The sequence below is a fragment of the Lissotriton vulgaris genome, chromosome 11, assembly GCF_964263255.1.
Source record: "Lissotriton vulgaris chromosome 11, aLisVul1.2, whole genome shotgun sequence".
In the NCBI taxonomy this organism is placed as follows: domain Eukaryota; kingdom Metazoa; phylum Chordata; class Amphibia; order Caudata; family Salamandridae; genus Lissotriton; species Lissotriton vulgaris.
This window is the reverse complement of record NC_141699.1, coordinates 852580179-852596174: the sequence shown is the minus strand read 5'-3', so window position 1 is coordinate 852596174 and position 15996 is coordinate 852580179. Positions and strand designations below refer to the sequence as shown.

At 46.5% G+C, this 15996-nt stretch overlaps 1 protein-coding gene across 1 annotated transcript in view; it reads left to right on the top strand.

The window, feature by feature from the left end:
* The window catches only part of LOC147683584 (V-type proton ATPase subunit B, brain isoform), a 191221-nt gene that overhangs the window by 108864 nt on the left and 66361 nt on the right, over nt 1-15996 (top strand). Inside the window, exons 11-12 of the mRNA XM_086943983.1 lie at nt 13980-14062; nt 14746-14850. Of these exons, the coding sequence (XP_086800109.1) occupies nt 13980-14062; nt 14746-14850 (188 nt within the window). The remainder of the gene's footprint in view (nt 1-13979; nt 14063-14745; nt 14851-15996) is intronic.

The following is a 15996-nucleotide window of genomic DNA, read 5'->3' as shown; positions in this document are numbered from 1 at the left end:
ACGATTTATTAACAGTACATGACATATATAGTATAACGAGGCAATAGCAATGCATACAGTAGGCGTGTCAAGTGAATGTGCGTAGCAAAAAGGCGTGTACAGAGGCGTGCCGAAGGTGTGTGCTGGAAACGTCACAGAAAAGTGTCATAAGTGGGTGTATACATAGTGAATTCTGCAGAGTCAGCTGAAAACTATAATTTGGGTGCGCGCGCAGCTGGTATGACGTGTGATTGACGTGTATCTGGAGAAAGCTAAGGGTCTGACTTTTAGCACTAGTAGAAGAGACAGACGTCTGGCATGTCAGACCGACCTGTTCCTATAACATGTCTGATATCTTGTATTTGGGGTAGGTGTAATCTGAAGTAAAAGGTCTCTCGGGCAGAGGCTATTCTATACAGAATGCATACGTGTCTAAGTGCAATGTGCAGGGCCATGGGCCTACCATGGTAACGGGAGCTATGGATTTCATGAAGGAGACAGGGAGGCTTGGCCCTTTGCTCTGCAGCCGGGGAGCTGTTTACCTATATCACTAGACAGGAATGTGTTTTCGAGGAGGCTGAGCTGGCTACACTGATAACTTGAAGGCAAAATACTGTTTGGCAGGCAGGCCAGGCCGAGCCAGGCACCGCTTCGCTTGGCAGGAAGTAAGGCAGAGGTCAGGGATGCATCTCATTTCCACGTTGCAACTTTCGGAGACAGAGACAGAAAGTGGTTCAATGGCAGGAATCGGGGCCTAACTCGGAAGGGCCAGGAAAACGTGAAAGTGCACTATGTAAAGACGGTGGCACGGCATACTTAGGAACCGAATTATCGATCCATTCATGGTGGATCTGATAGAGGACATGTTAACGTTGGACGCAAATGTATTTGCGTCTTCAGATTCGGTTGCGGAGGGAAGTTACATGCACTTTTAACTAGTACATGGAGTTGATGGGGTATTCGTTAGTGGACAAACCTGACCATAAAAATTTCAATTACCTCACCTTTACTATCTAGGAATTACTATTATTGAAATTATCCTTGCCCTGTCCTAGGAACGTCAACTAGACTCAGGGGCTCCCTTTTATTACATTGATTTCTCCTTTACTGTCGACAGAACCCCAGGCTGAAGAGTGTGTCCTAGTGTCCTAGTCTCCGAGGATTAGTCATGTTCTTATTCAAACAAATGCAATACCGGGCGCTCAGCAGCTAGCACAGTTACCACTTGATTTGTTTGTCTCTCCAGCAGCACAAGCTACACTTTGGTACAATTCCCATGTAAATGATCCTAGAGAGTTCTCCCCTTTGCATCACCTTTTGCTGGGTGTTCATCAGAAACTCTACTTCAGGTAGTTTAATTTGTGATACTCCACCTGTTACAGGTCCTGCTTTTTGGGATTAATATGGCTTTAATTTACTTTTGTTCTATGGAGCTATCCAGCTGCAGATGTGTGGCATTCCAAAAGGGCCCTTGTTCGCTACAGACCATTATTTGACCACTTGGACATAACCGAGCCAAAATGGGATGGAGTTTCTAATTGGCCTAACACTGAAGTTGCAGAACCCCCTGATTTCAGGAATTTTCTTTCCTGTGTGTGCACTATTGTATCCAGCAGTGACTTGATCCAGTTTCCTAAAATAAAAATCTCTGAAAGAAAAGGAGACTGTGGTCTCTAGATTGCCAAAAACTGTGTACATGAACACACCAGTATGGTTCAGTTCCTGGCAGAGCACTTATGGTTTCCCAAAACCTAAATTGCAAATATTGTGAGCGTGGACATTGTTACATTGTTCAATATGAGTTGAAAGAAGCAGGCTCCCAAAAAAATCTGTCAACATTGTGTAATACTTGGTTCGAGGCATATGGGCTGCAGATGGTACATTATGAGTAAAGCGCCATCTGGTGTTGGGCTCGGATGATTGCGCTTGTTTTTCTCTTGGAGAGTCTTTTGTAGACTGGTGACTCCTCCTTTGGGTGCTAGTGCGCATGGGCATCGGCTCCATCCTTAGATTTGTTTTTTTCCGCCATCGGGTTCGGATGAGGATGGAAGCGCTCCAGATCGACTTCGAGAAGAAGTGATATTTTGGCGTGTATTCCCTTTCCAATTCGACGGTATTGTTATCGAACGCGATTTCATTTCCATTCCGACGCGTTTCGACTCCAACAATAAACATTTTCTTCTAAGTCTACGAGACCGGGAGGCCTTTCTCGACGTAGTCCAGCCCGGAGTCCATGGAAAGGACTCCATTTAAGAGATGTCCAACTTGTGGTGCTAAGTTCCCACACAAGGACCTACACGAGGTTGCAATCTCTGCCTATCACCTGAACACGAATCCAGGGACTGCGAAGCCTGCGCAGCATTCTCCTCCAAGTCGACGATTAGAAACCGTCGAGCTCGAAGACACGAGGTTTTGAGAATGCAGTCTGAGGCAATCCCGGAGCTGTTCGAGGACCAGCCCCTCGAAGAAGAAGAGGAACATGAAGACGAGTCGGGGTCGGAAGTGGACGAGTCTGATGTCTAGGAAATCAACGTTCAACAAACCGTGAGAGACAACGTCCCCTTACCAAAAAACCGACCCCGCGTGGTACCGACCCCGCCTTCGAGCCCGGTCAGACCACCAAAGAACGTTTCCGACGCCCCGCCTTCGAGCCCGGCAACGAAACCGAAACAGAAACCGAACCTCCATACAAAGAAAAGCTCGGCATCGAAACATTCCATGTCGAAACCGAAACATGCTTTGACGTCGAAGACTTACTCGACACCGAAAAAATCGGAATCTAGCAAATTCTCGGTGCCGAAAACACAGAACATTGACGGTCAGAAGCAAAGGCACCTTTCGGAACCAAGAACTTCGGTACCGACAGGAGCAGCAAACCGATCCAAAACAAAAGACTTTGTTTATCGATCCGCAAACTGGCAAAGTAGTGACAAAATCACCGAAAAAGAGGAAGAATGGTTACAAATACAACTCCTCCTCTTTCTCCTCGGCCTAGAGACACACCCTCTTCTCCTATTACTCACACTATGCCAGCTATTCCTCCACCTTCTACACCAAGACCATCTACACCTCAAACAGATGTAGACAGTGATACAGGGGAGGGAGAACTTCATAGGGATGACAACACTATCCCACATGAGGAAGACCCATGGGAGAATTATGATGCAGGGTCAGATGATGATCACGACCCAGAATTATACCCCTCAAAACCTTCACCACCTGATACAGGTTTTGTGCAGTTGATTAATAGGGCAGCAAAATACCATAAGGTAGATTTACATACAGAACCTCAAATAGAGGATTTCCTTTTAGAAACGCTACCTACTGCACAAAGAACATCAGGCACTCTACCTATGCTGATAGGTCTTCTCAGTCACACAGCAGACATATTCAAAGACCCTGTGAGGGCTAGGGTATTAAACCCAAGAATTGATAAAAAATATAAGGCAGCCCCAAAGGACCCAATATTTATCAAAGGACGGGTACCTCTGGACTCGCTTGTAGTTACAAACGCTCGTAAAAGAGCAAACTCATTATCTACAGGAGAGCTCCTCCTCCTGATAAGGAGTCAAAGTTAATAGATGCATTGGGCAAAAGAGTAGCATCCCAAGCAGCAAACAGCTGGCGCATAGCTAATACACAAGCGCTACTTGCACGCTATGATAGAGTGCATTATGATGAGTTAGAAAAACTCATCACACATTTCCCTAAGGAACATCAAAAAAGGGCAGACCAGCTTATACAGGAAGGGAAGATAATAACCAACACTTCCATTAAGTGCGCCTTAGACGCGGCAGACACTGCAGCAAGATCCATCAACACCAGTATCATGCTAAGAAGACATGCATGGCTTAGGGTCTCAGGGTTCAAACAAGAAGTACAAACATCTTTATTGAACCAACCCTTTGATCAAAAAACACTTTTCGGCTCGGGTACAGATGAGACTTTAGAAAAAGAGGAAAAAGACACAAACGGCTAAATCAATGGGAGCATTACAACAGCCAACTGTTCCTTTAGTAGGTCCACCTATAGAGGGGGGGTCAAAGAATACAGGCACAAGCCAGCAATCTACCTCTTTTACACCAACATCACCCAGAGGTAATTCAAGAGGCAGTTACAGAGGTAACAACAACAAGGGTAGAGGTTGCGGAAATAATAACAACCGCAACTCCCCAACCCCAAAACAGTGACTTAATACAACTCCCGCCCCAGACCATATAACACCGGTCGGGGGAAGTCTATCACAGTTCCTACCTGTCTGGGAAAACATCACATCAGACAGGTGGGTGAGACAAATTATCCAACATGGTTATTGCCTGGAACTCACAGCTACCCCACCAAACATCCCCCCCAGACAGCGTCCAATGAGTCAAGATCATCTGACATTGGTAAAACAAGAAGTACTATCACTGCTACAAAAGCATGCCATAGAGAAGGTTCCAAAACATCAGCAAGGGACAGGAGTATACTCTCTATACTTCCTAATACCCAAAAAAGACGGGTCTCTAAGACCAATCTTAGACCTCAGACCTCTCAATGCATACTTAAACTCAGAACATTTCCATATGGTCACGCTCCAACAAGTACTTCCTTTACTGAAGGAAGGGGACTTTCTTTCTACACTGGATCTAAAAGACGCTTACTTTCACATCCCAATTCACAAAGCCCACAGAAAATACCTCAGGTTTGTAGTAGAAGGACAACATTATCAGTTCAAAGTCCTTCCGTTTGGGGTCACAACGGCACCAAGGATGTTCACAAAATGCCTAGCAGTAGTTGCAGCACACCTAAGAAGACAACAAATACATGTCTTCCCTTACTTGGACAATTGGCTAATAAAGGCCAAGTCACAGGAAGAATGTCTTCAGAACACACAGAAGACCATTCAATTTCTGCACCAGCTAGGGTTTACGGTGAACTACAAAAAATCCCACCTACAACCAAACAAGATTCAACAATACCTAGGGGCTACTATAGACACAGAAAGAACCAAAGCATACCCCAATCCAATCAGGATCCAAACAATGATCACGTTGATCCAAAAATGTCAACCACAACACTCACTAACAGCTCGAGTGTTCATGCAGCTGTTAGGGATGATGTCCTCCTGCACACTGCTTATACCATATGCTAGACTACAAATGCGTCCACTGCAAGAGTGTCTAGCGACACAGTGGAATCAGGCTCAAGGTCAGATTACAGATCTGGTGTTGGTAGACGACCGCACTCATCGCTCTCTGAAGTGGTGGAACACAACAAACATTTCCAAGGGGCGGTCGTTCCTAGAACCGATTCCACAAGTGATACTAACAGCGGATGCATCGCTCACCGGATGGGGAGCGCATATTGAGAAATGTACAGTGCAGGGAAAATGGAGTGTACTGCAAAAAAGACTGCACATCAATTATTTGGAACTACTAGCAGTATTTCTAGCATTAAAAGCTTTCCCAAGTGCAAATACTCAACAAAGCAGTCCTGATCAGAACAGACAACATGACTGCGATGTATTATATTCAAAAACAGGGGGGGGACACACTCGCTCCAACTATCCAGACTAGCACAGGACATTTGGAGATGGGCCATTCCTCAAAAGATCTATCTGTTAGCCGAACACCTACCAGGAGTTCAAAATCAGATAGCAGACCTCCTAAGCAGAGAGTCAGAGCAAATACACGAATGGGAACTGCACAACCAGATACTGCAACCATTCTTCCAAAGATGGGGACAACCAGAGATAGATCTCTTTGCCACTCATCAGAACGCAAAATGCCAAAACTTCGCATCCAGGTACCCACACCACCGGTCCCAGTGCAATGCGCTGTGGATAAATTGGTCCAACAAATTTGCTTACGCTTTTCCCCCCTCTCCCACTAATTCCATTAGTGGTTCGGAAACTGCAACAACATTCAATGACAATGATACCAGTAGCACCCACGTGGGCAAGACAGCCGTGATTCGCCACGCTACTGCAACTCTCACAGGTGCCACATCAAAAGCTGAGATTATTACCCATGCAACTTACACAGAACCATGGAGAAATAATGCACCCAGATCCCAAACAATTGAACCTAGCGATCTGGCTCCTGAGGTCATAGAATTTGGATACTTAGATTTACCTCCAAACTGTATGGAAATCATTAAGCAAGCAAGACGTCCTACCACCAGAGCATGCTATGCAGCTAAGTGGAAAAGGTTTGCTGTATACTGTAACAGTAACAACATCAATCCTCTGGACGCATCCACTAAACGGATTATTTGCTATTTACCACACTTGCCGCAATGTAATCTAGCGTACACCTCTATTAGAGTACATCTTGCAGCTATAGTGGCGTACCTACAAAACAGACAACATCTTTCCCTGTTTAAAGTACCAGCAATAAAAGCTTTCATGGAAGGCCTCAAGAGTCATTCCACCAAGACTACCGCCTTCTCCAGTCTGGAATCTCAACATCGTACTTACCAGACTAATGGGACCACCTTTCGAACCTATGCATAGGTGTGAAATACAATTCCTCACATGGAAGGTGACCTTTCTTATAGATATTACTTCACTCAGAAGAGTAAGTGAATTGCAAGCGTTTACAATACAAGAACCATTTATGCAGTTACACCAAAATAAAGTGGTTCTTAGAACAAACACAAAATTCTTGCCTAAAGTAATTTCAGCATTCCACATCAATCAGCCAGTGGAACTACTGGTCTTCTTTCCAAAACCACAGACGGTAGCAGAAAGGGCCCTACATACATTAGATGTCAGAAGGGCAATATTGTACTACATAGAAAGAACACAAACTTTCAGAAAAACAAAACGACTATTTGTTGCGTTTTCTCCTACACATAAGGGTAATCCCATCTCTAAAGCAGGCATTGCCAGGTGGATTGTAAAATGTATACAAATATGCTACTTAAAAGCAAAGAGGACATTAACTGTTCCTCCTAGAGCTCACTCTACACGTAAACTAGGAGCATCTATGGCATTCTTAGGAAACATTCCCCTAGATGACATATGCAAAGCAGCTACCTGGGTTACACCGCATACCTTCACAAAACACTACTGTGTAGATGTGCAGGCAACACAACAGGCTAGAGTGGGACAAGCTGTTTTAAAGACTTTATTTCAGACTGTTGCAACAGACACTGGCGACCACCGCTAGGGAGATAACTGCTGTATAGTCTATTCATAATGTACCATCTGCAGCCCATATGCCTCGAACGGAATATGCTACTTACCAGTATGCATCTGTTCTTGGCATAGAGGGCTGCAGAGTGGTACATGCCCTCCCAACCTCCCCGGAAACCTGTGTCTGTTCCAACACTATCTTATTTAGATAAACTTACATGGGCATTTCTGTCTGTATTCTATCATACTACTCCATCTAACTCTACTATGGCAAAACAATCTAAGGATGGAGCCGATACCCGTGCGCACTAGCACCCAAAGGAGGAGTCACCAGTCTACAAAAGACTCCAAGAGAAAAACAAGTGCAATCATCCGAGCCCAACACCAGATGGCGATCTATTCATAATGTACCACTCTGAAGCCCTCTATGCCAAGAACAGATGCATACTGGTAAGTAGCATATTCCGTATCAACTTTTCACAATTCTGGGCAAAACAAAATGTAAATACCCCTAGGTTCACACTGTGGAACAGGCAATTTTAATTAGTTGTTATGGGCAACTTCAGTATGGGTCTATACCACTTCCTCTAACTCCATTAGCCATTGAGAAAAATAATTTGGTGCATTCGAAAATGTTTCACAAATGATGGTGCAGCCTTAGTACCCCAACGTGATTATATTGGATTAAACACAAAAATATAACAGGATTTCGGATTTCTTTGACAGTGCTGCTATTATTGTTCATACCAAACTGGGAAATTCAAGATATTTCAAGTCCGATAGTCCAGAATGCTCAGAATAGTAGATATCTATATAGTATTTCTAAAGTGCAAACCTATCCACAAGGAGAGCTGTACATAATAAGGACAAGCAGAAAATCAATGATTAATAGGAGAAGAAACTGGGTTGTGGGAGGTTTATAAATTGCGATGTAGTGTTCTTGAAAGAGGTGAGTCTTCAACTCTTTCCTAAATTGGAGCAGCATTGGGGTGGTCCTGATTAATACCGGGATGTATTTCCAGACCCTTAGTGCGTAGATGGAAAGACCGGTTTCCTTATTTTTTGTGGTTTTTTAGGTCTCGCCTGTCGATGCGCATGCGCATCGAGCAAGCGAGACTATTGCGAGTTATCCACTCTTTATCCACACTGCAAGGAATCGTGGCGATTCCTTGCAGTGCACGATAAATTTAAGCTCAATGCGCATGCGCATTGAGCTTAAATGCGCGTGCACATGCCCCCAGCCGCCTACTCTCTCTCTCAGCCTTCCCACAACTCCGCCCCCTCACTACTTGATTGCACGGCCGCTAGGCCGTGCCTCCCCTACTCTCCTCCCCCTCCTCCTCTCCTCCCATGCCTGCCTGCCTGCCTCAACTCTCCGCCTCGGTTGTCTTTTTAGAAAATAGCGAGAAAATAAGGTAGCCCAGCGGACTAAACCCCTACTTGGAGGGGTGGAGGTAACTGGTTCGAAACTCCGACTCAGCCTTTCATCCTTGGCAAGTCGATAACAGGCCTCCATTAATCACTGATCAGAGCGCGTGTCATTCAGTTACAGTTGCGTCTGCGGTGCCAGGCTCATCAGTTAGAGTGGCAGGCAGAGAGGTCCCGGGTGTCTCTTTTCTCCACAGGGGCCATACCGGAAATCGAAGGGGTACTGACGTGTTTGTAGCGCCGCTGGTGTGCAATGCGAAAAAGCCCTTAGTACTCTGAACTAAGTAGAAACCTATGGCAAGTGCTCTTCACCCCACTAACAAAGCACTGTAGTGCCCCCGCTCCCGGAGGGTTATGCAAAATACCCCGTTTCCACTAACACCGCGCTGGATGGGGTCAGCTTTCATCCTTGGCAAGTCGATAACAGGCCTCCATTAATCACTGATCAGAGCGCGTGTCATTCAGTTACAGTTGCGTCTGCGGTGCCAGGCTCATCAGTTAGAGTGGCAGGCAGAGAGGTCCCGGGTGTCTCTTTTCTCCACAGGGGCCATACCGGAAATCGAAGGGGTACTGACGTGTTTGTAGCGCCGCTGGTGTGCAATGCGAAAAAGCCCTTAGTACTCTGAACTAAGTAGAAACCTATGGCAAGTGCTCTTCACCCCACTAACAAAGCACTGTAGTGCCCCCGCCCCCGGAGGGTTATGCAAAATACCCCGTTTCCACTAACACCGCGCTGGATGGGGTCAGCTTTCATCCTTGGCAAGTCGATAACAGGCCTCCATTAATCACTGATCAGAGCGCGTGTCATTCAGTTACAGTTGCGTCTGCGGTGCCAGGCTCATCAGTTAGAGTGGCAGGCAGAGAGGTCCCGGGTGTCTCTTTTCTCCACAGGGGCCATACCGGAAATCGAAGGGGTACTGACGTGTTTGTAGCGCCGCTGGTGTGCAATGCGAAAAAGCCCTTAGTACTCTGAACTAAGTAGAAACCTATGGCAAGTGCTCTTCACCCCACTAACAAAGCACTGTAGTGCCCCCGCCCCCGGAGGGTTATGCAAAATACCCCGTTTCCACTAACACCGCGCTGGATGGGGTCAGCTTTCATCCTTGGCAAGTCGATAACAGGCCTCCATTAATCACTGATCAGAGCGCGTGTCATTCAGTTACAGTTGCGTCTGCGGTGCCAGGCTCATCAGTTAGAGTGGCAGGCAGAGAGGTCCCGGGTGTCTCTTTTCTCCACAGGGGCCATACCGGAAATCGAAGGGGTACTGACGTGTTTGTAGCGCCGCTGGTGTGCAATGCGAAAAAGCCCTTAGTACTCTGAACTAAGTAGAAACCTATGGCAAGTGCTCTTCACCCCACTAACAAAGCACTGTAGTGCCCCCGCCCCCGGAGGGTTATGCAAAATACCCCGTTTCCACTAACACCGCGCTGGATGGGGTCACTGGGTCGCACTAGACTAGAGCGTGGGGCCGTGATGTTTCAAGCACTTTAAGAGTAGCCTGGGTAACCAGGAGAAAGCAGTCCCAGCAGCACCGCCCTTGGGCAGCCTGCCGTGACCCTGGGCGGACATCTTTTTCTGGCTGCGTGCCCCCTCTGCAGAATTTGATAGTCCTAAGACACAGATCTGAGCCATGTAAGCAAGTAACTGCCTCCCTACGCTTCTCCATTCGGGTTCACACTCCTGGAGACGAGTGGCAGAGCACCGAATCCACGCAGGGCCTTGTGGAAACGTCCTGAACCCAGGGCAAACTGCAGGCACAGGCCCTGCAAGCAGGCTGTCGTTTCCAACCTGTCATTAGCTTGGCAGGGTAAAGCCTACAGGCAGGTACACACTCCAAAGTACTGTTTTCATACAGTGCCTTACACAGCTCTTCTGGCGTGTCTAAGCGCTATTGTTATTACCTAATGAAATGGTACCGAGTTGTGTCTTCTCTGGAATACCAGGTCAATGTGAGGAAACAGGGCGTGCTGTCAAGGCGTTGACTTGTACACCTAAGATTCTCAGAAATGACTTAATGCTGTTGTGAAAGGGTGCGTGAACCGGGCACGGCGGGTGCACAAGGAGCCGGAGGCAGTGTGCCGACACCATGTGTGCACGAATCGTGCCTTTCCGTTTTTTGGCAGCCAGCCATTTTCTCTAGTGCCTTGGTGAGCAATCAGATAAGGGAGGCGAATAGGCAAGTAAAGCATTCTAGACAGGGCGCCCAGAAGCCTAAAGTGCTGCGGTGCTGTACACGTGGCAGAATGGCAATCCATAACGCAGCGTGGTGGGCACAATAACATTCTAAAAGAAAGACCCGTTCCATAATAAGGCGATAAGTGTGCTGAATTTAGTGGTTGCAGTTTACCTCACTGCTGTAAGCAATGAACGAATGTTACACAAAACACCCTCACTCACCCTCACCCTCACTCACCCTCAACCCCTCACCCTCAACCCCTCACCCTCACTCACCCTCACCCTCACTCACCCTCACTCACCCTCAACCCCTCACCCTCACTCACCCTCACTCACCCTCAACCCCTCACCCTCACTCACCCTCAACCCCTCACCCTCACTCACCCTCAACCCCTCACCCTCAACCCCTCACCCTCACTCACCCTCACCCTCACTCACCCTCAACCCCTCACCCTCCCTCACCCTCACTCACCCTCACCCCCTCACCCTCACTCACCCTCACTCACCCTCAACCCCTCACCCTCACTCACCCTCACTCACCCTCACCCACCCTCACCCACCCTCACCCTCAACCCCTCACCCTCACTCACCCTCAACCCCTAACCCTCAACCCCTCACTCACCCTCACTCACCCTTACTCTCACTCACCTTCACTCACCCTCACTCACCCTCACCCTCACTCACCCTCAACCCCTCACCCTCACCCTCACTCACCCTCAACTCCTCACCCCCTCACCCTCACCCCCTCACCCCCTCAACCCCTCACCCTCACTCACCCTCACCCTCACTCACCCTCAACCCCTCACCCTCACTCACCCTCACCCTCACTCACCCTCAACCCCTCACCCTCACCTTCACTCACCCTCAACCCCTCACCCTCACTCACCCTCAACGCCTCACCCTCACTCACCCTCAACGCCTCACCCTCAATCACCCTCAACCCCTCACCCTCACCCACCTTCACTCACCCTCACTCACCCTCACTCTCACTCACACTCACCCTCACTCACCCTCACCCACCCTCAACCCCTCATCCTCACTCACCCTCAACCCCTCACCCTCACTCACACTCACCCTCACTCACCCTCACCCACCCTCAACCCCTCATCCTCACTCACCCTCAACCCCTCACCCTCACTCACCCTCAACCCCTCACCCTCACTCACCCTCACTCACCCCCACTCACCCTCAAACCCTCACCCTCACTCACCCTCACCCTCACTCACTCTCAACCCCTCACCCACTCTCAACCCCTCACCCTCAACCCCTCACCCTCAACCCCTCACCCTCAACCCCTCACCCTCAACCCCTCACCCTCAACCCCTCACCCTCAATCCCTCACCCACACTCACCCTCACTCACACTCACCCACCCTCACCCTCACTCACACTCACCCACCCTCACTCACCTTCACCCTCACTCACCTTCACCCTCACTCACCTTCACCCTCACTCACCTTCACCCTCACTCACCCTCAACCCCTCACCCTCACTCACCCCCACTCACCCTCAACCTCAACCCCTCACCCTCCCTCACCCTCACTCACCCTCAACCCCTCACCCTCACTCACCCTCAACCTCATGCTAAAGATTTACAAAAAAACCCATAAACAATTCTAAAAGCACTAACTCTAATGCTGCGAGACCTATTGCATTTCTAATGCTTGTTTTACCCTTCTTAGTGTGCAATCCGATGGTTTCCCGGCCGCGAATGTGCCAAGAAACACCAGAGATGTTGAGCTTATTTGCTAGGGTTTCTGGTTGTGATGGCTTTATAAACTATGCCGCTGGTTTTGAAGATGCTGTGGGCCTGCAAAGGGAGCCAATGGAGTTCCATCAGGTCGGGATCATGTGATCATATTTCTTCAGGCCCTGGACGAGACATAGTGCTGTGTGTAGGATGTCTCTAAGGTGTGCCAGTGTGGAATCTGGAAGGCCATAGAGCAAGGCATTATCACCGGTCAGATGTGAGAGTACAAGCGTTTGAGCAGCAGTTCTGAAATAATTATTGGGAAGAAACCGTTTAACTTTCTTTAGAAGAGAGAGCCAGTACCAGGCCGTGTATCTTTCTTTTTTTTTGGCAATATGTTCCTTGAGGCACAGTTTGGTGTACAGAGGGAATCTAATTGACTTGGCATTGGGTGAAAGTTGGGGGGTTAGAAACTGTGAAGTTTGAGTTAATTGAGCCAGATTTGCACTGTATCATGTTTGCTGTTCTTAGCAAATACCAGAATATCTATATTGGTTGGGTTGAGCTTCAGGTAAACGCTGGACATAAAGTTCTGGATCACGTACAAGCAATGTTTGAGGCATTGGATGTCTAAAGCAAACACGACTCAAGTAGAATTGTCAACCATTGGCATATTGTTGAATCTTTATGCTGTATCTGCATTCATGAACGCTACCAATGCTTGAAAAATGAAGTTCAGATGTGTAATTATTTCCTATCCATCATGGATTCCCAGGACACCCCTTCCGCAGAAAAATAAATCTGTCCACCAAACATTGGCAATTCAATCTTAAAAGCATCTTTCATTTTAATTTCTTTAATACATTGAATGCATATTCAAAAATAAACCATGAAACCAAATTGGTTTGAAAATTCATGGATGTACATTGCTGTGCCGCCTGTATTCTTTCTCGCTTTTTAAAGAGAAAAATAAAGGGAAACAGTTGCCATTGTTTTTTTTTTTTAAGTCCTCTATATATGGAATTACAACACTTCCACTTAAAGGAAGCAGGAAAGTGGGACTCCTTATTCCAGACAATACGTTCAACATTTGTGGATAAATACAGAAAAACAAACTGACTGGGATGTGCTCTGTTTCACATAGGGCTCAAGTTTCGTCCTTTGTTCAGTCTTTTTTAGTATTACTGAGACAACCTGTGGAAGGAACCTTAACTTGATCCATATTAAGGGAATGTTTGATGGCTGCTGGCTGGTAGTCTCTTTTGTATACAGGTGCCTTGGATATCCCTGAATAGCCCAGCATATACTACCAGAATCACTTGCATGTGTGCACTCAAAGCAGTGTTCTAAGAAACTCTCAAGAGCCTTCAACTGTGACCATGTGTTGTTGAAACTCTGTTTTAAGAATTTAATTACACACCAATACAAGTAAAAAACTGTGTCTAGAGAAATGGAAGACCGACTTTACACCATTAATTTTTAACCATTTTCATCTGCCTTGGAATGCAATTGTTTCATGGTAGAACCTGGAAAAGGACCATTGCAATGTCCTATTCTCTAATGGGCATATGTCTTTCTGTTATCCCAGATATCACCCATCCCATCCCTGACTTGACTGGGTACATCACTGAAGGGCAGATCTATGTGGATCGACAGCTGCACAACAGACAGGTGGGAGCACAATCAATGCGAGAAAAAATGTCTTAAGGCTTTCTTTGCATGCACAAAAAGGTGTTTGTTTATTTATTTGTCTTTAAAGAAAGGGTTTATTCCTACCAGTAAGAATTTTAGTGATGTGGTATAATCGAGGCAACAAGTACAGACTTCTATTTGATCCTCACTCCCTTCCCATTTTTTTTGTTTTATGTCCAGACCAGTAGGTTGTTGAATTACGTTCAGTGTTCTCTTACAAGAACAGTCTACAATGGAACAGTTATACTTGATTGACTATGTACATGGTTTTCCATTGGTTAATAATCTGTCAAAAAGATTTGGGTGCCAGCTCACGTCCAGAGTTTGAACAAGAAACAACCAACAGACTTGGAGACTGCTCCTATTCCAAACCTTAAAAATGTAGTTAATGCATTTTTTAATATCCTCAAAATAGCATTCTGTCTTGATGAATTGACCTTTCTGAATAATAGTTCTTTAGGAGTTATTTGTTCTCTCTCCGAAATTGGTGGCGTCAGTTATTTCGCAATGTGAGATTTTCATCATGCAAGTGTAGGTCGCACCCTTTAGCCTCAGTATTCATTGTTTTTGATTGTACTGTCTACAATGGTTGCCTCATTTACACTGACACCATCTGCTGCATTTCACCTTATCTTATTCCTCCTATTTATTTTCCATTTTAGATCTATCCGCCTATTAACGTGCTCCCATCTTTGTCCCGGTTGATGAAGTCTGCCATTGGTGAAGGCATGACGAGGAAAGATCATGCCGATGTGTCAAACCAGCTGGTACGTTATATCATTCTAATTTTTTTCTTTTGTTTTTACAGTTGCTATGCAGGCTTCTTGGTATGGTTCTGTTCTAAATCAACATGTTTTTCTTTTTTCATTCATTTTAGTGTCCATACTAATATGCCTGAGTTTTTTTTTAAAACAAACTTTAACTAACTGCTGTTAACTTAAGAGGATGGTGTGACACCTTTTATTTATTGGTCACACCCATGAGATTACCCTAGCCCTGAAAGGAAACTACCTTTACTGAGGAAAACATTTACAGATATATATATTTCTGCCCTCACCTCTGAGGTATCCTTAGAGGGTTGCCTAGAATGAGACAGACCGATCAGACCTGGTTTTACAGATTCTAGCTTGGGCGGCCCTACTTGAAACCCCAGAGTCTGGGCAGACACAAAGCTTGATATTTTATTATTGCCATGTGAAGTTCACAATAACGAGTAGCTCAGCAACTACAAATAATATGGTGTTATATTATAATTAGGTTTGTTGAATAGCCATGTAATAACCGTGGGCCAGAATGTTTTCAGTTGAGTTGCATGCTGTCCCAACCAGCAACATGTCTCCCACCAACTGATTTCTTTCTCTGCCTCTAACAAATTATAGTATGTTTATTTACCTTTTTCTCTCTTATTTATATGGAATAGGCATAGAATAACTTGCTTGGAGCCCTGTTTTTGCAGCACCGAGCTGAAAGCAAAGCTTTAATTGGAAGCACAGCAAAAATGATGATTTTGGCATGTGTATTTGTAGATGCACATGCTGTGCATACTCCTGCCGCCTAGTGTTGGGCTTGGGTGTGTGCAATATGTTTTTGTTCAAAGAAGTCTTTTCGAATAGCGAGTCATGGTGACTCCACCTATCGTAGGCAATGCGCATGGGGGATCAGCTCTTAGTCAGATTGTTTTTCTCCACCTTCTGGTTCAGACTAGTCTACATGAGTTACAGTTTGACACCTGCTCTGGGGCCATACTCGTCCAGTTCACCGCCTCAGGAGGAGGCCCACGGCCAGCGTTGCCCACCCCTGCCGCCGCAGCACATCCGCGGCCGCCGAGAGGGGCTGAGGCGAACTACACTTCCTGGCGTCCCCTGCCTGACTGAGATGCCGCGTGAGAGCTGACACTTCCGCCCGGAGGGGCA